The sequence below is a fragment of the Anarhichas minor genome, unplaced genomic scaffold (genome assembly GCF_050575085.1).
Source record: "Anarhichas minor isolate MPS153535 unplaced genomic scaffold, ASM5057508v1 ptg000027l, whole genome shotgun sequence".
In the NCBI taxonomy this organism is placed as follows: domain Eukaryota; kingdom Metazoa; phylum Chordata; class Actinopteri; order Perciformes; family Anarhichadidae; genus Anarhichas; species Anarhichas minor.
Window position 1 is genome coordinate 22,355,542 of NW_027466473.1, and position 26,107 is coordinate 22,381,648.

A 26,107-nucleotide genomic window follows, 5' to 3' on the forward strand; every position below is an offset into this window, starting at 1 on the left:
TGTAATTTCCATCTTTTAAAGTGATAATTTGCGTATTTGATCGCTATCACTTTAACTCCGCTATCTGACAAACTCCCTGGATCAGATGAGGTCAGGAGCTATTAAACGAGGAGATAACAAACCTCTCAGAACAAAGAGAGCTGGAACGACCAGATTCTGAAGACGTATTAAGATGATTATCTTCTGGGTGTTTGGTAGCGATGTTACGTACGAGTCTTCAGGACCGGTGTTGAGAAATCCAGGAAGGTTTCTGTTAAGCGTGAATCGAGGCTTGTGTGGGCCCTTTTCACAGCAGCCATTTTGACATGTAATTGCAGGGTAAACACAGGTGTGATTAAAAAAAAAAAAAATCAATTATGGCCCTGTTTCATTTAGGTGGTTCCCTGGTATTGTGCATGCAGTAGAATGGGACCTTTATCAGTTTTATCAATTACACCTGTGTGTACCCTGCAATTACATGTCAAAATGGCCGCTGTGAAAAGGTCCTATTGTTAAAGACCAATGAAGTGGTCGACTGAAGCAGAAAAACTTTGTGAAATAATTGCCCCTAAATAAAAACGAATAAAGTCGCAGGCACACCATCACATTCACTGCCATCTGTCTGGTTGAACCACTGCCATAGTTTAACAACACTAATATTGACCTTCCTACCATTTTGATTTGAATTATTGACCAAAGGATTGATTTACACACATTTGATGCAATACTCACAAGACAATTAGCCTACTGGCGCTAAATACAGCAGCCTGCATCACAAACTACACGGTTGAGATCATCTGGAATACTTTTGCCCGTTTTACACTCTTTCCAACAGGTTTGGTGAGCACATGAACCATAATCAGTCCTTTTTCTAAAGGTGGGCCTGACAGAGAAAGTTTGAGAACCAAAGCTGTTCAGTAGGTCAGGCCCTTCAGTCTTCAATGAGGGGTTCTTTGATGCAAAAAGCTCAGATCATTCAGTACTTTCAGCTTGATGTTGCCTTAAAAGCCTCTCTCTCTCTCTCTCTCGCTCTCTCAAGTGCTCCGTATACCTTTGCATACAATTTGGAAACTGCATGAGAAGCATCTGATTGCAACTCATTAGTCTTCCCTGAACAACACAGAGGAGCATCAGTTCAAATTTGGTTGTCAAAACCAACACATGCACTTGCTGTTTTACTTCCTGTTTGACACCTGGTCATTATCTCATCCCTGCCACCTCTCATTATCAAAAGCATTTCTATTTCAGGAGGCTGTGTGACATCCAGTAGCCAGTAGCATGAGCACATGTCTTTGGAAACACATGATGCAATTTCACCGGATTGCAAAAGCGCAAACACTTACTTATAACCAACAATAGAGCATTTCCTCATCGACTTTTATGAGAATGTCCCATGTTCCCAAGGTGAAAGGAAACACCCCATAGCTTCCATGTGTCACTTCCTGCTGAGTTCCCACAAGCCAGACTGGAATTTCCAACATAGACGGTTTGTCAAGAACAAGGAGTCCATGAATTTAAAGGGAAATGTTAAATAAAGAACTTCCTGATTAATGCCGTCATTGAATTCATAACTATTCAGGAGCTGTTTCTTGGGCTCAAGTGGTAGAAATATTGCAATCTTCTTTGGAGTCAATCTGCAGAGTAAAAACACCAATGCATGCCTGTGTAGGCCAGAAAAATGTGCGGCCATTTGTTTTTAGAGTAATTGTTGTCTTTGTACAAGTGTCCTGGTACGTCTCAGTTAGCACCCTGCTAGCCAAAGCGTACCGCTTCAGCATAGGTAGGTTGTGGATGACAGCTTCAAATCTTTGCCAGCACAATCAAAAATTGTCTTGTCATCCTCATCCAGCGCTTTGATTCACTTAATTTCTGCTCATGCTGTCCAAACTGTCTCGTCATTGGAGTAACTGTGGGCCAAAAGTATCACACAGTTCAGTCTGGATTTGGTTCAAATGGTGTGATGGACGTCCCGGTGCATACTGTTTCCATTGAGGAACAATCTGCATTGTTATCTGTCAGAATAGAGAAAGAAACAGAGAGCCTTGGTCTTTTATGTGACCCCAGGGAGCGGATGTTTCCTCTTTTCATGCTCAGAAGAATCCACCTGAGCGTGACGATAAAGTGGCCCCGACTGAGCCGTCCAGGTTCGCTTCATTAAAAGAGACGCCAGGGAACATTTTCAAGGCTTCAGTGAGGGCGGGAGGAAGGACTGGATAAGATGTTACGGAGAGAGGCAAAGAGCTGAGAGAGACAGAGTTGCTCCTCTCGTATTACTGTGTTTGTATAAACAGTAGTTGTTGATGGTTCCTCTCTCGCTCAGGTTTGGTGTTTCATCAAACATACGGCAGTGCATATAGACTCTTTTTGTTTTATCTGATTCTTCTTTATGTGTACAGTATTGTGCTCTAGGAGGCATGAAATTCTTGTTTTACAGGCAGTATGGACAATCAGAAACAACTTAGTTCTGTGACCATGATTCAAAATACACTAAAATACTTTGACTTCCGACTTTATCAGTCCCGATACCAGTATGGGCTGAGGGTATCGACCGATATCGAATACCAATCCGATACCGGGCGGTAACCTCCGGGTCTGAAAAAGTGAAGCCAATGCTGAAGTACCTTACCTACCTGTCTGCCTCACTGTGTGCAAGTGACTTGGATCATTCTTTTATGTGACTTGACTTAAACATTGCTTTAGTAACTTTGTAAAACAAAATGTAATACATAAATACATAGATACTAATGTGCTGATTTATACTAATTGAAATATTGGTGTCTAATACCAAAATCTTTCTTCTGTCATCAAGATACCACACCCAGCTATTTGAGACAGCATCAGACCGATATCAGTATTGGTATCAGGCATCTCTACTACTGATTGGTAATTTCAGAATAAAAGTCTCCTGGGAAGATAATTCATATGATCCTACGACCACAAACTACCCAGATGAATTACATACGCTGAAGTCTCTTTCACTTTCTTCTCTGACACGGAAAACAATACTTTCCTGTGAGGCATCAAAAGGCGGACAGATAGATTTCAGCTCTTTGTGTGTCTGCTCCACCCTTCTTTTTTTTGTTTTTAGGCAAGGAGACCCTTCCACAGCGAGGGCCGAGAGACACAACTACCACAATGCAACACTTGACGAATGGACACTCACATGTCTGAGCCACAATATGCTCATTGTCTGTCTTAGTCACACAGTCTCAATAATCGCAGCAGAAACCTGTCAGCTTGCCAGCTCTGGAAAACTTGGAAAAGTTCATCATGCCTTGAATGTCCGTTTGGCAGCTCGTACGAGCGGAGAACAATCAAGATACTATTTCAAAACCTTTTCCAGTGAACAGTGGGATGCATTATCTCATTTATAACCATGTGATTGATAGTGTACATGCAATTTGCGGATCAAGTGTTGTGCCTGTTTCCATGGATTCTGTTTATGATATAAACAGAGTGAGAAGACTTGGGTCTCACACCCAGAGAACTGAACTTTTAAGTTACGACCCCAGATGTGAATGATCCTCTCTTGTGGCTGATGTGGTTGATCCACAGCAGTAAAGTTCAAAGTACAAACAAAATGTGACATAAATCAGACCAGAGAAATGTGGGTCAGCACCAGCAGCCACCTTGTTTATCGAGGTGGCTGTAAATAAAAAGGAGGCGGATATAACTTTTAGAGATGTCCTGATAAGGTTTTTTTTTGGCTGATACGTTTGCTGATCGTCGATGAGTCATATCGGACGATTTTGTTGTTGTTTCGTTTTGTTTAAGGAGCTGGGATACAAGACTACAGACCTTTTTCTTTCACCAACCACTCTGAAGTCAGTGTTAACTCTCAAATATTTTAAATGTTAGCCTAAAGTTATATTTGCATAATACACACAGTTAAAATGATTAGGAAATAAAAGATTGTAAATTACTGATGAAACAAAGTCTTGTTTTTAGTAGTTTTTATGATGATTATAAGCTGCTTAAAGCTAGTGTTAGGAAGATAAACAGGTCATAATTAATCTTTAATATCTATTTTATATTGATGTGAAAACAACTTCTTTAAACAACTGTTTTATTCAAGTTTTCAGCCAAAAACTAAAATTTACAATATAATATTTAAACACATCATGACAACTTTGTAATTTCAGTTGAGTTCATGGGTGACTAGAAAGCATTGGTGGCGATCTCCCAATTGCATATTTTTAGCAGTACAACTTAATTTCACACTATGATGGTTAAACTGGGGGTTTATTTATATTTATATATGATTGTCTCATGAGACAGATCCAAGTTAGCTAGACTTACTGTGCGTTTCAGTGCTACCATACTACCATACTATTTAGTACGCCAGAAAACAATTTAGATTGTCCCAATACATAGTATGTCAAATGCAGTTTGCCAAAATTACCAGAATGTTCTACTACATCTGGTCACATTTTGCAGTTTGAAAGGCAGCATACTTTTCTGGTTACTCTGACCCACAATCCCCTGCACAGCAGATATATGAGCAAGAGGGTCACAGTTCAAGGGGCAATGTGATGATAAAGTAGCAGCTGAATGCAAACTGCATGCAACAGAGCATACTTTGTTGGGGTGCCTGGAGTATGAACTGTGTATTTCTCTGGGTTGGCAGCATGAGAAATTCAAGCGGATCAGTTGTGACAGCTTCCCAGTGGGTGTGAATGTAAATGTAAAGAAAACCCTTGTTACTGGTGCTTCGGTAAATCCAGAGTAAACAGTGGTTACCTGTGAGTCAGGCTCCATGTAAGGGCTTGTCTTGCCTTCTTCACTAACCGTTGGCGACCACACTCTGTCTCCTGATCCCGACCTGAAAGACAATACCCATGAGAGAAAAGAGAGTCAGATCAGTGTTGCGCCATCGAACACCCAAATGTTTCTGCTGAGAGGTGAGTTTTCTTCGCTGACAGGTTTTCCAATGAAGATCCAGCGTATACAAAGTGTAATTATATCTGAGTGAGAATGTTTTGAAAGCAAAGAACTGAAAAATGACTGTAAACTGGAAAAAGACGACAACTTTAGCATCACATGATATGCCACTAACCCCAGATTTGATTGGCATGTAAGGCGCAAGAACGTCCACTTTTTCTTCTTCTATACTTTCTCAATGTACAGCTGGTTCTGGCTGTTATCATCAGATCCGGAGAAGTAGGGGAGTGAGGTGGATGGACGCGGGGTGGGCTAGCTAACTAACGCAAATTCCTGTCTCCTTCGTGGTCTGATAAACAGTACATGCATGTAGTGAATGTACTTCATCGTAAAGACACAAACATTGACAGTAGACAACAGACCAAGATGAGCTTTAGTCATATGTTGCAGAAGCTAGAAGCTAGCAAGCTATTTTCATCTGAATTTTGTACTCAGAAGTCAAACCTTTTTTTGCTGCATGTGCCACAGAGCAACTGTGTCAACCGATCACACACTGCACTGGTAGCTTCGTAATCGTATGCATGTATGTGTACGTGAAGATGTGGTTTTGTACATTTGGCAGGTATTCACATTAGGAATGGGATACAGCGACGTTCCGGCCTCCTCCCACTGGTACGAAGATAAAGTCATTATCACATCATAACTCCACTCTTTGACGAGTCCAGGTTTTGGAAAGAAAAACATTGCATTTTGGGCCAAGGATTTATCAAAGTAATGATAACTGAATCAGTGGTATCTGAGCCCCCCCCCCCCCCCCCCTCCTGTAATTGACTCCAGTTGCATTTCCTTACAAAAAAGACAATGATTTACTGACTGGCAGCAATGATGAAATAGATTATTTACAGCTCTGCTGAAAGGGGCCTACTGTGCATGCACAAGCATTTCCAGAGAATTAAACACTTTAGTGAAGTTAATGGCGTGCAACCTATTTCTCAGGCTGATAAAAACATTGCGATTAATCTCCAATGGCATCACTCAACGCTTCACTTGCATTCCTCTTTTAGTTTCGAGTTATGCGTTGAAGTAGTGGCAGTTTGCCTGTCGTATCAAACAACAACAAAAACAGGTCTGAGGGGAATTCTTTGGGTTCCTTCGGGTTGGGAGGTTTTTCGTCGCCATGGCATTGGCGGTTCATTGGGAAAGCATCCAACATGCAAAAAAGGGTAACACCAGGACATCATGCAGAGTAACGAAAGGATCAATGTCTCTGTGTGTGTGTGCTGTCCTCTCTTCTTTCACACCTCCTTCCACGGAGGCATGAAGACTATTAACCGCGAGCGTGCACCGATCCGTCCGACCACACAGCGAGGGAGCGTTGACGTCCAAAGAGGTGAGGTCATCCGGCTGCAGCTGGCACGCAGTTCGGCCGGGCTGAGGCAATGCTTCAGATATGAACCGCGGAGGTGTTGCTATCAAGGAAGCTCTTATGAGGCGGCGAGTGTCTGGTGGACTGCGTAGGATGATAACCCCCCCCCCCCCCCCCCTCCACCAGAGAGCCTTCATGTTTTCGACAGTTAGGACACAAACAGCCTATTGAAACGAGGGAAAGTTCAGTCTGAAGAGGCCTATTTGAGATGACATTTTAGCCATTTAGCATCCGTTCATAATAATGGAGATGTGAACGCAGAGGCATGAGTGGAAACTGTGAGTTACATCCCACTGTTGCACTCATTACACTGTAGACTGCTGGGACTCTCGGCTGTTTATTTCGGTTATACGGCTTCATACACTCAACTGGATGTAATCTAGTTTATATCTAGAAACCGTTATCCACGTTGATTACATTACTGTTACTTCTTGCTCTCTGGCAACAATCCCTCTCCATTGTGCACCTCATCCCAAACTCTGCAGCTGAAACCTGTTGCTTGATATTATTGATTATGTACAAAGCTCTGAGAGACCCCATGTCCCGTCTCGCACAATAAGAGCCTCGGATGCGTCGTTCCTTGTTGTGTCGAGGTCCAGATTCTTACATAAACTTTTTAGAATGTGAATATATTTGGGTTTTTACGTCATTTTAGTTTGTTTTTAATCTCTGTTTTGATGTGTTTACTTTTGTCTCGTCGTTTATTTAATTCTCTGTGTATTTTTTAACATGTTCTGTTATATTGTAGAGCACTTTGTTACAGTGTTTTAAAAGGGTGAAAGTTAATTGTCATTACTTGTATTTCTTCCAGGAATGAAACTGTTTTTGAGGATCTTTAAATGTAATGTAACACACAGCGGGCAGAAGCAATCTGCTGCACACCAGTTCGGTCAGTTACAATGAACCGTGTTGTTGTATTCTGTTTGCAGTGTTGAGTCAGTGACCAATCTCTCAGCCTCGTCTTTCTCTCATTGTAAGTCTAGTTGTTCTGCCCGATCCACAATAAAAATCCGGCCTGAGCAGTAAATCTCCTCCCCTAGTCTGGAAATACCTTGTGATGATCTATGAACCAGATCATCTATTTGCAGACTGAGTGGCTTTATCTCGTCTTTTCTTCTCCCTCCTCTGTCTAGCTGCTTTGCCAGGAGTGCTGTGAGAAAACAGATCTCTTTCTAAATACAGATTCACAATGATAAATAGGACACGGGTGAATAGTTACAGGCTCATTCTATTTTAAAGTGTCGTCTTTGGTTTTTCACCCCTTAAGCTCCCCTTCTGCTCTTAACTGCATGCATCAATGTCAAGAATGAATAAAGACAAATGGAAAGAAAGAAAAAGAGGAATAATAAGAAAGTCTCAGGTCTTTCCTCTGGTCATATTTTCCCTTGCCTGACCTCCCACTGCCAGGTTTAATTCCCTGATTGTGGAAATCTGTTTTTTCGGAGCGGTGGGCTGAGTTTACTTTGGCTGCACATCATCACCGTGTTCGAGGAGGAGCACGAGACGGACGGCTGAAAAAAACCCAAGTGCCCTCAAATTAAGATGTGGCTGATCACGGATCGTTTCAGGGTTCACTGGGAAGTCATGCTTCACTCCGTCAAACCCATCAGAAACCAGGCCAGTTTTCAGCCCTTTTTACCACTGGAGCAGCTGCTGTGTTATTTGTAATGTGAGAAGATTTTAAATGCCGTCTCTACGGGGAGTAAAGGGAGACAATCACATTATAAAGAAGATCCATGAGGGTGTCGTCTGCAGATCTGAGGGGGGAAACTCTGAATCTGAGCAAAGTACCGTCACACAACGGTTCGTATGATATCTGACCAAAAGTTACTCCTCATTATTTGTGGGATTTCCTACGAAATCAAGCAACACATGTCAGTTTCCACTTGTTACATGCATACAGTCTTTTCAAAATTAACTTCTGTCTTTACAGGAAACAACTTGGTACAAAAGTACTTGGTTAGGTTTAGTAAAAGATCGTCAAACACTTAGTTAGGTTTAGGCAACCAAACTACTTTGCTAGGTTTAGGAAAATATCGTCGTTTGGGTTAGAATAACTACGGAGGTGGCGTTGCTGAAATAAGCAAGTGACGTGACTTCTCGTTTCACATTGGGAACGAACATTGGTCTCCTGGGTCAAAGATCGCCGTTTGTTGGACCCTTCCACCTTCACTTCCGCCCACCCTGTGTGTGCTTTTGATGTTTTTATACTTCCTTCCTTTTATACATTCCTTTTTCGTGTGAATAGCTACAAACGCTGGATGAGACCAGACTGATCTGATTGACGACAGGATCAATGCAAGAGAGCAAAAGGGGAGGGAGGTTTGTGGTCTCCCCCGTCCTCCCTTTCTGCAACGCAGTCTCTCAAACTCCATTGATGTTGCCTTTAGAACCACCACAAAAAAGGAGACCTTGGGAGAGCGAGAGAGAGGAATGATGCGATGGAGGGATGAAGGAGGAGAAGGCAGCGATGCTGGTCGTAGAGGGGGGAGTTGGGTTCTTTTATATCTTTATCCCAGCTGGAGTCCCTTCTTCATTTGGTCCCGTGCAGCCTCGTGTATAATTCCTCAGCCATGAGTCACAGGTCCTTGAGTCGACGTGATGCAGCTGAGAGCAAATCCTCCAGAGCTCGGACTACGTGTCCTATGAGTCCTGCTGAAGCCTCTGAGCTGTGTTTTACTTTGATTTTACTCTCCAGATCCTGAGCAGGTCTTCAGGTCTCAGATATGCACTCACTACTGCATTATGCATTACACATCAGCTAAACCTCTCATACTATCAAACCCCTCACTGCTGCAGGTCTAACCTTAAAAACCAATCTAGATTGTTCTGGTGAGTTGCTGAGTTTTGTACATATCTGCCGTAGAGATGTCTGCCACCTCTTCAATATAATGGCACTATAAGGCACTCTGCTTGTGGTGCTCAGAGCAGCACAAAAAATACATTTGAAAAACTATATCTCTTTCCAGAAATCATGACTCGGTTACTCGAGATAATCCACAGACCTTGTTGGGAGCAGTTTCATGGAGGAACTATTATCTTTCAACCATAGCTCCTATTCACGTTCATTGGTTTGCAAAAAGCCAAGATGGCGACGGCCAAATCGCCAAACTCTAGGCTTCAAAACGGCAGTCCACAGACCACCACGACGATGTCACAATGTCAGTCCACTTCTTATATACAGTCTATGGTTAGAAGCAACAATCCCAGAGCAAACAAAACTAAAACTAAAACTATATTTCGGGTTATTTTGGGTGAACTGACCCATTAAACTCTAAACCATCTGCAGCTCAAGCTTCCTGCCAGCCTGAACGTAATCCTGCATTTTCTTTTCAACAGTAATTCAAATTGAAACAAGAACAGCAGGGCTTCACAGGAACAAGACATGCAGTCAGAGAAACACACTCAGCTCAGGCATCATGACTCATTTAACTTGCCACCCCAGCACGACTCTCTCTGAACAGCCTGACCGGCGGTGGAAACACATCCAAACCGCCATCGGGCCTCTGCGACCACATGGCAGAAGGAGGCAAACTGCAGGGAGGTGAAGGCAGGTTGGAAGAAGAGGAGATATTTAAAAAAAAGAAGAAACAGTGAATGAGTGGAGTGGGATTTAGGTTTGGAGAGGGAGAATGGTGGTACATGGAGGTCAGGGATGATGAAGAGGTCAAAAGAATGATGGATAAAAAGGAGAACGTGGAGGTTTCCTTCACAGCTAGTTCACATATTCAAAGACTCTGTTTAGGTCTGAGGATATAAAAGCCAAGCAGGATGTGACACCCTCCAATATGGGCCTTGTGTCTCAGTCAACGGCTCTCTGACACTACAGTGAACTCAGACAGTGTGCGTGGCGGGAGTGGCAGCAATTATTTTCCTCCTCAGCGAGACGACGCCAGGAACTAACAGAAACTCGGGCGGGTGTTTCACCTCACAGTGGAGCGCTGACAGGCCTGCATCAGCAGGGACGCCTGATGGAAAATGGAAAGCTGTGGTAAAGTGGTGACCTCAGAGCACCGTCTTTTTTACAGTTTCTCTTTCGTTCTTTCCGTTTTTCTCACGAATTTATAAGCTTTAAAATGTTGTGAATTTCATTTGCTGTGGCCCTCATAGTCTCAGGAGTTCCCCACCTTCATCATGAGACACCAGAGGTCGCGTTAGACTTTATTATTGTGCTTCATTTTGACGTACAGGTTGAAAAAAACGAATTAAAAAATCCCTCATTTCGATTTTTCCTGTATTTGCCACGGACAGACGACTTCTTTTGGACGTTTTTTCCATCCAGATTTGTGTCCATGATTTTGGTTTTCGCCCTTTGCAAGCTTGGTTTTAGGCCGTCGCCATCTTGGTTTTTGCTTGTCGCCATCTTAATTTTGGGCCATCGGCATTTTGATTTTTGGCCATTGCCATCTTGGATTTTGCCTGTCGCCAGCTTAGTTTTAGGTCGTCGCCAGCTTGGTTTTAGCAAGTAACCATTTTGGTTTTACCGGCTTCCATCTTGGTTTTTGCCCTTCGCCACCTTCTTTCTTTGCAACCAGAAGTATAGACAAGAGTGCGGAGCTAAGTACAACCGAACGCTGAATAAGACACTTTTAGGCGACCAAAACGTTACAATTAGCATTCATGAACTATTTGACTCTAAGACCATAATTTACTAAATGAACTTCATGCTGTATTGAAGAAGACTTGAAACTAGAGATTGAGACCATAAACTCATGTTTACAATGTTTACTGAGGTAATAAATCAAGAGAGAAGTAGAGTCATTTTCTCATAGACTTCTATACAACCAGACTTCTGGTCAGTAGAGCGAATGCAGGTTTAAGGCTTCACTTTTCAGAATCTCCTGGTTATGGCCAAAAACGTGTTTCGCAAGGTCACAGTGGCCTTTGACAACCAAATTCAAATCAGATCATCCTTGTGTGCAAGTGGAAGTTTGAGCCAAATTTAAAGAAATTCCCTCGAGGCGTTCCTGAGATATTACGTTCACGAGAATGGACAGACAAGATTAATGACATCTAAAGAAATATGTGAGCATTTGAATGTTGAATTTTCCTTTAATGACAGGACTCTTTGAGGAAAAACTACAGCTGTCGGCCCAAATTTTCCAGAAGCCTCTTTATTTCTTTTTCTTACTCAGCTTTCACGAGCTTCCCGGGGCACAACCCCCCCCCCCCCCCCCCCCCCCCCCCCCCCAACGCTCTTAAATGCTCTGTAATAGGAATTGTAAAAAAATGGGGGTTATGAAAGTAATAAATGCGGAGAAGTTGCAAAGAGACATTCTTGTTTTATATAAGCCCTCGGGCTCAGATGAATCCAGTGTTCTGTAATTTTGGTTCACAGCAGACGTGTAGACTCATATATTTGTCCATCGGCAGAAACACTAAATTACAGGTCTCCTGACTCTGTGACTCTGTATTTTATGGCGACGTCTTTTAATGACGGCCAAAACTGGTGTCCTCTGAAATATTATTTTTTAGTGAGTCAGCGTGAGTTTTTGAGTCACTCCAAATGTTTTCTTAGATTTTTCGACTCCAGAATCCGTGGTTGCAAATAAATAATCCTCAGTTATTGCTGTAGCCCACAATTGAGGACTAGGCCTGATCTGGATTCTTTGAGCTGACCGCACTTGTTTTGCATGAATGTCAGATTCCACAGTAATTTAAAGCCAATTACAAACAAATGTGGCATCAAACTGAAAGTGAAATCGTTGGTGTACGGCTCCACCAAACAGTCATGTTGTTCACATTCATGTCTGTCCAAAATGTCATGATTTAGTCATTTTATCCTGTTCCAACATTTGTTTGAAATTGTCATAATTATTAAGTTGTGGCCAAAGACATCTTGTATACGATCCCAGTAACCTTTGACCACTAACATCTGATCAGTTCATCCTTTAGAGCAGGTGTACGTTTACGCCAAATTTGCAGAAATTCCCTCCAGGTGTTCCTGAGATATCGCGTTCACAAGAATGGACTGGACGTATCGGACAACCCAAAAATGTAATGGCCGTAATGGTTACTGTTGTCGAGGCATAAAAATATGGAAAAAGAGAGCTTGGCTAGTTGCAGTGGAAATTGAGCTCTGTGCCAAACAAACGTTTATTTTTTGTTCATGATAATCTTCAAAAATAAAACACCACTTTATGATTTTTGAATGCAATCAGCAGAACACGTAAAAGCTAAATTCACCAGAGGGGTATTTACTGACGTATTTTATATCGTAGAACAAAACGTTAAAATCTCTTCGGCTTGTGTTAAACACAGACCTTATCGCGGACATATAACCAAAAATTTCAGAAACACATTGACTTCTATACAAGGGAACAGGAAGTGCATAAATGCTGACTCACTTCCTGGTTTTCTGATCACACCACTTTCGATGAGCAGCCATTGTTAATAACAACATGGACGCTGTGTGGCATACACTGAACAGAAATAGACAATTAAATCATTAATCGTAACTATTTAAGTTAAGTCACTGTCTCTTAACTTTTAATTTCTTTTAACTTGTCTTGTTCTGTGTTTTCTGTCTAACTATGCGTTTCTTGTGTTGCTGCCTGTCTTGGCCAGGTCTCCCTTGAAAAAGAGATTTTTAATCTCAATGGGACTTCACCTGGTTAAATAAAGGTAAAATAATTTTTTTTTTTAAAAATTACAAATATTTGTAGGAACTAACCATCAACTAAAATTTATTTGTGCAATACTGAGAAGTGTTCCCTTAAAAAGTACTCATCTTTGACTCATCATACTGACGTCCCCATTTCCTGGATAATTAACAACAACCAGAAAACAGATAGTGATTTCTGAGATAAACTGTTTCTTTGCATTGTGCCTTTTTCCTATTTATGCACTATTCCCATTTTATTTAGGTGGTTAATGAGTATAGCAGCCAAAACTGTGACCTACTTGATCCTGTTGGAAGTTTGAGCTCATGCACATGGCTTCACGTTGTTTGTCTGCTCAGTCATAGTGACCGTTGCTGTTTATTAACACCACTTCCTGTGCTGCATTTGTCCTGGGAAAAAATAAATAAATCAAAATCTACCTCACACTAGTCCAGGACGCCAAATGCCACGCTTTAATCGCTGAGTTATGGGTTGCAAATAATTGGAAAACATGAGACTTTTACTCATAAGCAGCCTTGGAAGAGTCTCCGTTTTCCACAATGTCGAGCAGGAATATTCAAAGATTATTTAAAAAAAACTTGTGGTGACTCATGTCCTCTATCTCAGGGGGAGAAATTCAACTCTGAGCTTCGCTGTGTAATTGAATTTCCAACGATGCACCCAGCAGAAACTGTTGGCTGTTAAAAAAGCGTTGGAGGATTTCTCACCGCTCCTCTACTTGGCTTCCTAAACCTTCATATCCATCTTTAAAATTCTCTTTTTTTCTTCTCCTGCTTGTTGTTCTGTCTTCCCTGCCCTTCATCAGCGATTCATTTCAGCTCTGGGGCCAGAGGTGCATGCTCTCTCTCTCTGACCCTCATCCTGTCCAGCAGCAGGGCGGTTCACACCGTAATTACTCAGCAATACAGTGCAGAAAGGTCACATACCAGCAGCCGGCCTTGTTCTGCCTCCTGCTATCCTGTCGGTTTCTGGGGCAGAACTAAGGCCGGTTGATGAACAGCAGGACCACAGTGTGTCTGGTGGCTTATTTGTGGTCATGATTTCATCCTAAAGTCACTTTTTTTCGGGATTAAAGCATCAAGAACCTCTAAAAAATGTCAATAATTCCTTAAAAGAGGTCGTCTTTGATCCCGTGCGCTCTGCCACGTCTTTAATTTGTCAAGTAAAAATTTCACCGCAAATTATTTATTTTAATTTTTTGCATGTTTTTTTTCTGCCTCTTTCCTGGTGGAGAGTTATGAAGGCTACGATGGCAATTAGAAATGAAAGTTTTGACAGTTTGAGGGCTAAACCAGGAGGCTCATCTCGCTAATATACATGTTATCATTACATTATATATAAAGTATAACATTTTTAATCTGATAAAACACAGACGTGAGGGATCATTTCTCAATCACATGAGGTCCCCCTGGTAATACTAATCCACGAATAGTACTGAAGTAAATAACCAAAATAATTCCGTTTTACTTTATCAGGTTTTTCTGCCGGTAACACTCGATGTCTTCTTGCTTCTTCACTGTATATTTAGTTAGAATAATGCAACGAACAGCACGCTGAGCATAAACGCCTCTGTACATGCTCGGAGTATAAATAAAGCTTTATTGGGGGACATTGGGATTGGTCCCTAAAGAACGTGCTATAAAAACACAAACACCGATTTTGGAGTCCCTGCATGTGTGAATCTTCGCTTATCTGATTACTCAGAGAGCGATTCTTATTTCCACTGCATCTGCAAGCCAACTTCACACTGCAAACCATTACAGGAGCGAGACCGCTGCCCTAAAAGGACAGAGCTGAAGCGCCCAGTTGGCAGTTGTCACTTGTAACTGAGGCTAAAAACCACACAGTGTTCCTCATCTGAGGTTGCCAGATTTTGGCTACCTCTAGGATCTGGCAACCCAGAGCAAACCGTCTAATAGAAATGTGGGAAGCAACTGACATTTCAGTTTTTTTCCTTGGTTATTCTCCGTCTCCCCCTCGGCCTCTCTGTCATTAACTCTTTAGATGGATGATTTCCACTTGGCTATGTTGACAGAAACATGTTGCTCCTGTCCTCCGATTAAGGCCGAATCTATCCGTCCTCGGGCATGCTCGGTCTAAAAATGACGCAGAGCAGTTGAAAGCTAATTTTTTTCCACCCCATGAACTGATATAATGCACAACATGGAGCTGTGAAATCCATTTCTAAAAGGTCAAGCCTCATTGACCGTGACAGCTCGCTATAGGACCAGAGAGTCGATCGTTTAAAACCAGCCGTAAACCCGTCATCCGTCCGCATGACTGGACCAATATGTGTTCCTGTTCAAGAGGGAGTAAATGACCTTCGTCATAAAAAATAATAATCAAGTTTTTCAATTAAATGCACTTAATGAGCCTCAAAGCAAAAAGCATAAGCAGCAAAAAAAATAAGTCTGCAAGCACTTACAGCAGAAATACAGTAAACTACATTCTAATGGTGTTGTGAATGGCATAATGCCGCGTTCACATGGAATCAGGCAGACGGCAAACCGAATATCATGTTACCGTCACAACAAGTAAACCCGACTGCAGGTCGTTCTCTCTCGTACCTGCTGATGTTGAGCGTCAGCTGCTGAGTGCAGGTTTTGATCCGGTTCTGAGCCTCCATGTGCGTCATGAGCTCCGTGTTGTCGCCATTGATCGCCAGGATGGTGTCGCCCGGACACAGGTCACCTTGGGCTGCCTTGCTGCCTGGAGTCACCTGGAGGAAACATTCACACACACACACACACACACACACACACACACACACAGCAATCCAAGCACAAAGAAAAGAAAGAGCTGTTATAAGTGGTGTCAACCTGTCAGTCAGGAAGAAAGACAAAAAGAAAGAAAGAAAGAAAAAGAGTATTAGTGTGGGAGTTGTCAACACGGAGGCCAAATTCAACAAAAGCAGCTCTCTTGTTTGATTTATGTAATATTGCCTCGGGCAGCGCTCTAGCTTTACTTTGTCAAAAGCCAGCAACGACACTGAGAAGTGAGAGGCCACTCAGAGTTTTATTTTTTTGGAGGTGGTGAAATATTCTGAAGGAACTGGAACATTTGTACGCGCCTCGCCTTTTGAAAACTCAGTTAAAAACTAACTAACTTTATGATCACTCAGCAGTTGCATCAGACTAAAGCCTCTCAGTGGATCATTTTTCAAGCTACTTTGCACAGTGCCTCTGGGTAATGTTAGATTCATTTGCAAACATCTGCTCAATATGTTCTTGTAGCTTTTTTTCCCCTGATTCGAATCGCTTTGATCTTGTAAAACACGTCCAACATCGCTTTAATTTTGGAGATTATGTTTGAGCCGCTGGACAGTGAGCAGGTTTCCTCGCTGTGATCCTTTTATTCCAGAAACACACCGGTCTGTGGACATCTGAGCCCCACAGGGAGGCGGAGGGGTGAGGAGGGGTGAGGAGGAATTTGGGGAGGGTGGGTGTCCCAGTGGGTGTGTTTCACCTTCACAGACACACTAACTAACACATGATAACAATTATCCATTATTAAACACGCAGATGTCCCTGTCTGCAGGCCTATGACTGGTCGGTTTTGGCTCAAATACATGAGAATAAACTACCAATCAAATCATCGAACCAAGACATCCACAGTAAAACAGTCACTGGCAGCAAACTGCCTTTACTAGCAATGAATCAAAACATTTAATAAAATGTGAACAGTTGCCATAAAGTCTCCGGTCTTTCACGTGCTGTGAAGCTATGACACGCACGAGTATTAGTTTGACTGCATTTTTCCCCAACCATTAAATGTGAGGACATTCTCAACAGCTGGATGCAATCGCTGTTTGTCATAATGTTTTTGGAGGAATTTGAAGCACAATCTGCGGCATAAGAGTTGGATTTAACAATAGTGACTCAATATAATTAGCACGGTGCCTTGAGTAAAGTTTATAAATCTAGCAGCAGCAGCAACAGCTGGTGGCAGCTGGCAACAGCAGCTGGCTGAGAGTGCAAAGACCAGAGAAGCACCAACTAGAGCTGCAACTAATGACCCCACAAACATCTCGGAAAGCCTCTTCTTAAGCACATTAAGACGTATTGTTTTTGGAACGGTGAAACCAGATATCAGTAGTTTAATCCAAGATAAATTAAGATATTATTGTCTGAAATAATGAACAGGATCTGCTTGTGCAAGAGAAGCAGCCTCGCTAACCAGGAAGAGCGTTTTTTAAGAGCAAAGGCACACAAGTTCACGCTGCATGAAGCGCTAATAGCTGAGTCGTGTGGTTCAGACGTGGAATTCATAATTTACAGCCTCTGATCGCCCAAATGTCCCTGACTCAGTTCCTGTAAACTGAGAGGTCAGAGGCATTGTGGGAAATGTGTGTATGTGTGTGTATGTGAATCACAGGGAAAGTAAACTCGCCTAAACTCACTTTATTCTTGTTCTGCATTGGTGGAAATCTGACATAAACTACACAACTGAGGAAATATAATAAGTTCACCCACTGGATCATTTTGAAAAATGCTAAAAAAAAAGTCCTCAAAGGGCTGAGAGATAAAACCAACTAACTAGCGAGCTAACCATAAATTTGGTAAGAAATGTCAATATCAAGCCCAGCATAGATGCGGTTCATCACAGTACAGTTTTATCATTTAGTTTATAGCTTAAAAACATGTTTTCGTGTGCAGTTACTCTTTAAATGTGTGTGTGTGTGTGTGTGTGTGTGTGTCTTGGGTTTGTGCCTGGGCTGTGTCATAGTGGGCCAAAGTCCATGTACCCCCCAAACACACAGAGTGACTTATATCACCTCAGGGTTGGACCATGAATAGCAGGGTATGAATCACACACACACACACACACACACACACACACACACACACACACACACACACACACACACACACACACTGTGGTAGCACTGAGGTTGTCACTAGAGGACAAACATTCCCGTAATATAAGGAGAGTACAGAGTTACGTGTTTCAGACATAATCACAATGTGCTATATTTACACTGTGGATGTAGTCTGATGTAATGGCTCGACTCTACAAAGCTTCTCTAATTATGTTTTCACTCTGTGGCATTACAAACATTTATTTTTATTTTTGTCTTCCTACTCACATGAAACCACATGTAGTAACCAAATCTGAGTGATCCACTTTTACTAGCTTCATGTTGTCGAGCTAAAACTAAAATATAGGCTCAAACATGAGCGATGACGGTCGCTTTAAAAACAACACTGTCACTGTAGATAATTAAGAGTTATCTCGGGACGAGTTAGAAGCTGTTGTGAACGAATGTGAAGCGGTTTCTAGACAACAAAAGGACAATAAATTTAACAAAATTATCCAAATTTGCTGAAAATAGCAATTTAAGATCATAGGTAAAGATTAAATCCCATTCTTACCTTTCACAATAAAAGCCCTAGACATACACACTGCCTAACTGTTCTCAAACTGACTCAGAGCATTTGACTAAAAAGAAACTAGATAAAATATCTTACAGTAGTTTAGAATATAGAACAGTTTACGGACTGAGAGACGCTGCTCTGGATGAGTAGGATTCTGGTAGACGTCTTTTGACCATCGAACCACCAACACTTACTGGTTGGTTGAACATAAGCTGTTTGCATTAAAGTTTTAATGTTTTTCTCGTGCTTGAATCCCACAGAGAAGCTTTTCTGCTGCAGAGAATAATTCCTGGCAATGTGTCAAAAAGCCTTTGTTTGCTTTTTTGGCCCTGTGATAACAACAAGCATGGACATGCCCTCAGCAACGCTCTGCAAAGTCACGATACAGACTCGGGTGTGAGATTATCCCCATGAAACAAAGAGCAGTCAATTACAGTCTGTAATGCATCTGTGTACGTCTGGAAAGAGCATGATATACTAACCAATAATACTCGTCGATATTACTCATCACCAGGTGCAGCAATCCCTTTAACTCTGACGTGTAGTCAGATTAGTAATAATTCTGACTCTTTGCACGTGAGGAGTTTCCTCTACGTCTTTATTCTCACCGTCTCATGCTTCAGTATGTTGGGTCTGATTGTAAAAACGTCCCGAGAATCATGTTTTAGATCATTTGCAGTTCTTGCAGCAAATACATGGAAAAGAAACGCGTGTTTATGGCGACACAAGACGACGTGAAAGCTAACAAGGAAAAGCACATCATTCAAAACTCACTTTATACCTAAAATTGATATCATATATTTATTTATTTTTTCGGTGTTGACGGTATTATAACACTTCAAATGATTTACATCTATTAAGGAAGTGAAAGCCCACACGAAGAAAGAGTTTGCAATTTTATTAGGGTTACCATATAAATGTAGCAGAACTGCAGCTTGAGTACCATGAGGAAGCCTGAATCGTATTGTAACATTGTATCTATTATAAAAGGCTGACTTGTTTTACTGATGAGAGAAAAAAGATACAAAATGAGAAAGCCTGTTGACTCCACCTGAATTCATTATTTGGTCTCATTTATAAAGTATTTAAGATGTGTTTTCAATAACTCATGCATAAATCAATCTGTTTATCAAACTTGTATCTCTTCTGTATGACTGGTTTACCTATTCCAGATAATATAAAATGAGATGGAAATGGCAGTAAAAATAGTCCAGAACGCACTATTTAACACGCAAATTCACTCTTGAAACCTGAAGGGAATCAAGTCACAATGGTTTGTCGTTTAAAAAAAAAAAAAGTATGTCCATAGATATAAAAGTAAAGAAAAAATCAAACTGCTCTTTAATCTGTTAACATTGACGGCGAAATGAAAAGCAAGAGGTTTCCGCCACGAAAGCGAACACATAATAACAGCATGACGTTTTCCACACAGTCCTCACATTAAAGCTTATCTGTTAAACTGTATTCAAGGTACTTAATAAAGACCAGATATCTGCTCATCTTCCATGTTAACATCAATCACAGAGACTCGGTTTCATTCATTAGATAACCAGACGAGCTCTCCTGGCCCAGACGTTTTTGTAGGAACTTGCTTCGCTGACGACAGTGAAATTCTTGGAAAGGACCATCTGTTATCTTCTGCTCAGTTTTTTCGAGCAGCTCGCAGCATCTATAATTCTAGCCTGGAGAAGAGAGCGGCCTAAAGCCGACTATTACAACCAGCAGAGAAACGACCCATGTGGCTTCGGGTCACATGTCCCGTCTCTGGTATGCGGCGGAGCTGGACGGACGTACGCCGAGAGATTAAAGGGCACAACGGACAGCGAGTTCACTGGATGTGTGTAACCGCTGATGCAATCTAAGATATATGACTTCTTGAGTCATGCACTGGGATTCCAATGAAGAAAAATAAATGAGTTTAACAAACATGAAACGACCTCGAAATATATGAAGGTTTTTGTCTTAACTCAGAAACCAGACGTTCCACAAAGAGTAAGACAGATGATTCTACATGACTCGCTTCCTCTTTTATCTTCTTAGAGGACAGGTTCGACATTGTCCTCGTGGTTTTCTTAAAACAATGACCGTCCTCCGTCACTTACATTGAGACCAAGACGGGATCTCTGAATATATGGACAAGAGGAACAATTACAGCATCTTAATGTACCTTAAATGTACATATTAGCATATTTTAAGATAGATTTAATTTTACTGTACTCTGATTTTAACTCATTATTTGATTTGTTTACATATGATTATTTATACGACTTATTTTCATTCATATTTATTTTGTAAAACACTAATTACGTTCCCCGTTTTTTAAGATTTAATGGTGTTCAACTGGACTCCTTCCCTCTTGGTTGTGTGCAGCCAGCGAGGTATGTTTATTCTTTATGTAAATGTAGCTCATTTTGTATATTGTCATGTATTTAGAACAGTTTGACGGTGGATTTGGTGGCAGTAATGATGACTGAGCTGCATTTAAGACGAATAAATCCATCATTGACAGAAGAACCACAGTGTCTTTATTTCCTGCGTTTATTATTTTAAACATAAATAGCAACTCAGTACATTTATTTATTTATTTATATGTAATTTTATTATATTTTTCTTATCTGGACCCTGAGTCTGAAATAAAGTTTGATTGGTTGATTGATGTATTTACTTGTTACATTTAGATTTACAAAGCCAGGAAAGCAATGTTTAAATCAAGCCAGATGTTTCCCTACAAATAAAAGAATGATCCCAGTCTCTTCCACACAGTGAGGACTATGACTTATTCATTTAACACGGGTATTAGATTTTGTACTCGGCGTCGGCCGATACGCAAAGCACAAGTATCACACTGTCAGTATGGGTGCTGAAGAAGTCGTATCGTTGCTCCCTAAACTATTTAGATGAGTGATCGTTAAAGTCATTTTTCAAGCAGAAATGTCGAATTTCAAGAAGGTGTCCTGGACAAAACAATTACCCTCTAACAGCAGTTTGTCTGAAAGCGGCACAGACAGTGAAAAAAGGTGTCAGAATTATTTACCCAACACTCAGTTGTGAATTCCCGTCAAGAAGACGACTGACAAGCGTCCTGCGTCACCTTCCGCCGACACGTCGGTTTGACACAGATTACACCACAGCTGCCATATTCAACGTAACCTCACTAAATGCTTCAGCAGTTACATCAGCGGTTTTATTATGTTTCTGCTTCTCTGCCACTCGTTCCCTCTCATGCACACAAATGCCATTTATTAGTCTACCACTGCACACACACACACACACACCATCAGGGAAAATGTTTCCAGAGTCGAGTAGACATGAACTGGCGAGAGTCTTAATGGGCTGGCGGGAGACTAATGGGCTTATGCTGGGACATTATCACCTTAAGGGGGAAAAAACAGCTGCTGCCATCAGAACTGGTTTCCTGGTATTTACAACTTTCACTGTCTCCAAGTGCAGGTGTTTCAGGCTTTCACTTTTATTTAGGCAGAAGAAAATAGAGGACAAAAGGGAGGAGGTCTGTCTGTCAGTCATGCAAAGTAGAGGCAGGATTGGCGGCATTACGTAAAATACAGCAAAACTTAAACACATCTATGAGGTTGAGCATTTAGTTCCAGTCTTAAAACCAAAGACTGTATATTAAGAAGTGGACGTAGTCACCGTGATGCACCCATTGGTTTGTGGACCCCATCTTGTTTTTTGGCCATCAACATCTTGTTTTTTTGGTTATCGCCATCTTGGTTTTAGGCCGTTGCCATCATGGATTTTCCACATTGTCATTTAGTTTTTTCCACATCGAACAATATATAAGATACTTTTAAATTTACAATTAACATTTATGAACTATTTGACTCTAAATGGACCATAATGTACTAAATGAACATCATGCTGTATTGAAGAAGACTTGAAACTAGAGATTGAGACCATAAACTCATGTTTACAATGTTTACTGAGGTAATAAATCAAGAGAGAAGTAGAGTCATTTTCTCATAGACTTCTATACAACCAGAGGAGTCGCCCCCTGGTGGACAGAAGAGAGAATGCAGGCTTCACTTTTCAGACCCGAAGGTTGCCGCCTTCTTAAACCATCTCTTCTCTAGCTATACAGAGCCAGCAGACACTTTTAAAACCTTCACAGAGTTCTGGCTTGTATGAGGTCTACATGATACTTAAATGCCCCCCAAAGAGAACATCTTTAATACTGTACCACATTAACTATCCTTCTCTGAAAACACACTCTCTCTCTCCCTCCATCTATCTCTCTCAGTGTCGCCATTCAACACATTGTAATTGCCGTCTCGGGCATGCACTGAACGGCGAGAATATTGCAAGCATGTGATAAATAGCAAGTTTGGGAGATACTCCGGTATATCAGCAGCAATGAATCACGCTGTGCTTATAAACTCAGAATGCAACCAGCTCCCATGAGGTGAGGAGAGAGGATTCCTTTCCCAACATTTCTATTTTTTTTTTTATCACTTCTCACTAAATTTAATTGTGATCTAGATACCAGCATAAAACAATTACTGCCAATAACATTTTGTGTTGTCAGCTGATGTTTCAGAGCATGTGACTTCAATTAGAGGCGAACTAAACTGCTCTGTATTGGATGATAGAAAGCTGCAGGAGGTAGTGTAATGCTGGATCTTACTGCCAAACACACTGTGTGCATTTATGCCTCTGACATTACATATTTTGATAAATATGCTTGCATCTCACCAGCTGCTTCCTTCTCTAATTTTAAAGCCAAGATTTAGGAATTAGTCGAAACTCCCTTTTCACTCCTGCGAGCAGCTATTCCATGTCAAGCGTTGGTTTTTATTGCCGTCCTTGCTATGCAACTGTCTGTTTAGTGCAACCTGCAATTACCTTCACTGACGCCATCGTCACTTAGTTACGCAATGTCCACAGTGCAAAAGCCTTCCCTGTGCACGGATGCCATGGTTTCTGCACTCGCAGTCGTGCAAGTTTGCACAGACTGAAGTGGCAAAAAAGAAATTGCTGACATTGAAACTGCAACTTGTCAACTGTACTAATGATTAAAGAAGTCAGGAAGGTATGCATCACAAAACCTGAGATGTGCTGAAGCTGCACTGGGCGACATGTTGACTTCAAATTCAACATGAAACCAACACAAGAGAGCTGCAATTGCATGTCGTGTAGATTTTTCCCTTTTTTACAAATTAACTCCGGTCTCGGGCATTTTCTGTTTTGGAAACTCTCGTAAATAGTGAAATAGTCACAAAATGTGGTCTATTGGTTTCGTGTACCAGGACACGAATTGTCTGTTTGTTTTTTTTATGTCACATAGCACGAGAACAATGGCAATGGAAAGCTAATTAGGATCCTTTTGTGTGGTGGACACATGAATTACACGCATCCATGCGACTACGCAACGGTCAGAGCTAATGACAACAAAAAACATTCATGATGGGTGGATGGGTCCAACAAACACAGGACTTGTACGTGTTATTTTAAGCCCAACCATGATGTTTTTCCAAAACCTAATCGAGTAGTTTTGTTGCCTTATAGCCTAACGTTCATTTTGTTGCCTTAACCTAACTGTTCGTAGAAAATTTAAGCCAAAACATGAGGTTTTTCTTAAATCCAACGTTCGTTTGTTGCCTAAACTCAACGTTCGTTTGTTGCCTAAACCTAACGTTTGTTTTGTTGGCTTAACCTAACTATGTAGTAATTTTAAGCCCAAGCGTGATGTTTTTGTTAAACCTAATCCAGTAGTTTTGTTGCCTAAACCTAACTGTACAAAGTTATTTTAAGACCAACCATGTTTTCCTAAACCTGACCGAGTGGTTTTGTTGACCAAAAGAAGTCGTTCCGAACAACAAAACCACCAGACTGCATTTCATGACGCTGTCTTGAGACTCAACACAGAGAGACAAACATTAAGATCAAGCATGAAGGGAAATCCCGATCCACAGAAATTTCTCAAGCTGCAAAATTCAGTCACCTTTGGAGAAGCAAAAGGCGCCAAGCAAGCGAGGGGACTCTTTCATGTTGAAACCACAACCGTCGAGTCTTTTGAGTCAAAGTACGCCTCAGCGTTACATCACAACTACAGCGGTAGGTTTAACAAACTGAGGACTTCAGGTGACCTTCGGCTATTTCGTCTGCTCCTCTCAGAGTTGTTAATCGCCCGCCGTAAATCTAGAAATTACACCTCTGGTTTAGAAGTGCTATGGCCCTGTAGTTAAAGAGTCGGTTTGGGGCTGGTGATGCAGCTGAGCACAACACCTGGTATCCCTCAGCAGCACCAATGGGCTCTGATGAAAAACAAATGTCAGCACTACCCCCTCCGCCTTCCTCCTTCTGCAAGCCCTGCAGCAGGACCGGGCTGTGTTTATCCTGGCCGCAATGAACTATTGGCTACTGCCAGACCCACTGCCAGCACGCTGACTCTTGACCCACATTCTGTGGGTCAGGAAAGTTCATGAACACTATACGTATACTTTTACTACTACTATACGACTACCATCAATGTTAACAATGACTAACTAAAATAACGCACACAATAATATATAATGTCATGCATCTGTTGTAGAAAGATTATCACACCTGAGGTCACTGACTGACACATGATTGGAATATAACATAAAAGGCATTATTTGTTGTTGGCTTTTTCATTTATTTGATTTTAATATAGTGTAGAGCTGTTTAATTGATTAGTTGTTAGCTATTTTGATCAGTTTGAGTAACTTTTTTTAATTAAAAAAAAGGTCAAAAATATTTTATTCCAGCTCCTTAAATGTAAATATGAAATGTTATATTTACTCCTCTATTAAAGTAAACTAAATATATTTTAGTTGTGCACTAAAAAAAAAAAAAACTTTATAGACTTTTCTGACGTTGTATAGACCAAACAACAAATCGGTTAATGGAGAAAATAATTGACAAATTAATCAGCAATGAAAATAGGAAGTTGAAGCCCTAACATAGTTGTTCAAATTATGAAAATAACGCTTTATTCAGTTTTTTTTTGTCTTATTGTTAATGGTTAAATTGTACTGGCAACTTTAGCTGCCAGGGATTAGACGGCACCGCCTGTCAGCTGTTAGAGTAAAGCCCATTATAAACTACTGCTATTAGGGATACCAGACTTGTTATTGAAGATCAATTAATTAAACTTTCCCCTTCATGCATTCATCCCCATTCATTGACATTACTTATAACCCGGATGATAGATGTCTAAACCGGCTCAATGAATGGAGGTTTCACCTACCCTGGAGACGGTTAACGGCGTGCTGAAGTCCCGTCCTCCCACCAGCCGAAAGCCCCACGGAGAGGGTCCCTTTAGTGTCACGGTCTGGGTCATGTTTTAGTCGATAAAGACGGACAGATAGATCCTCGATCGAACGAGCTAAACAAGGAAGAATAAACAAAAAAGCCACGCGTGAAGTAGCGCGAATCCTCCGCCTATAGCTGCTATAGGCAACGCTGTCCCGTCTGAGAAAACGCGTTCCTTCTTCTCCTCCTTTTGATTCAAGTTTAAATAACGAAGCCGGCTTTGACGTGGAGGATGACGGGGTTGTCCTGCACCGCCTCCAGCCGGTCGACACGGAGTGGGAGGGGACGGGACGGAGGCTGGCCTGGGGTGGCAAAATAATAAATCAGATGGTTCTTCAGCACTGCAGGTAGCAGATAAATAAATGTGTGTGTGGGGGGGCAGCTAGAACCTAGTGGATGTTTTTCTGTGTTTCCTTGTTCTTTTCCTTCTCTTGTGTCATTTAATTCCTATTGTTGCACCATCAGGCACAGCATGAGGTCTTTATCCAATTTCTTTGACTTTTTTATCCTGAACATATTGACAAGTTAGC

The 26,107-nt window shown here is 41.4% G+C and overlaps 1 protein-coding gene across 1 annotated transcript in view; it reads right to left on the reverse strand.

Moving 5' to 3' along the window:
* Positions 1-25,809, reverse strand: part of pdlim4 (PDZ and LIM domain 4) — a 43,427-nt gene extending 17,618 nt beyond the window's left edge. The window contains exons 1-3 of the mRNA XM_076102130.1: positions 25,513-25,809; positions 15,477-15,628; positions 4,720-4,801 (exon numbers count right to left, since the gene is read on the reverse strand). Coding sequence (XP_075958245.1) covers positions 4,720-4,801; positions 15,477-15,628; positions 25,513-25,605 — 327 coding nt within the window. The 5' untranslated portion in view covers positions 25,606-25,809. The remainder of the gene's footprint in view (positions 1-4,719; positions 4,802-15,476; positions 15,629-25,512) is intronic.
* Between the last annotated feature and the right edge of the window lie 298 nt (positions 25,810-26,107).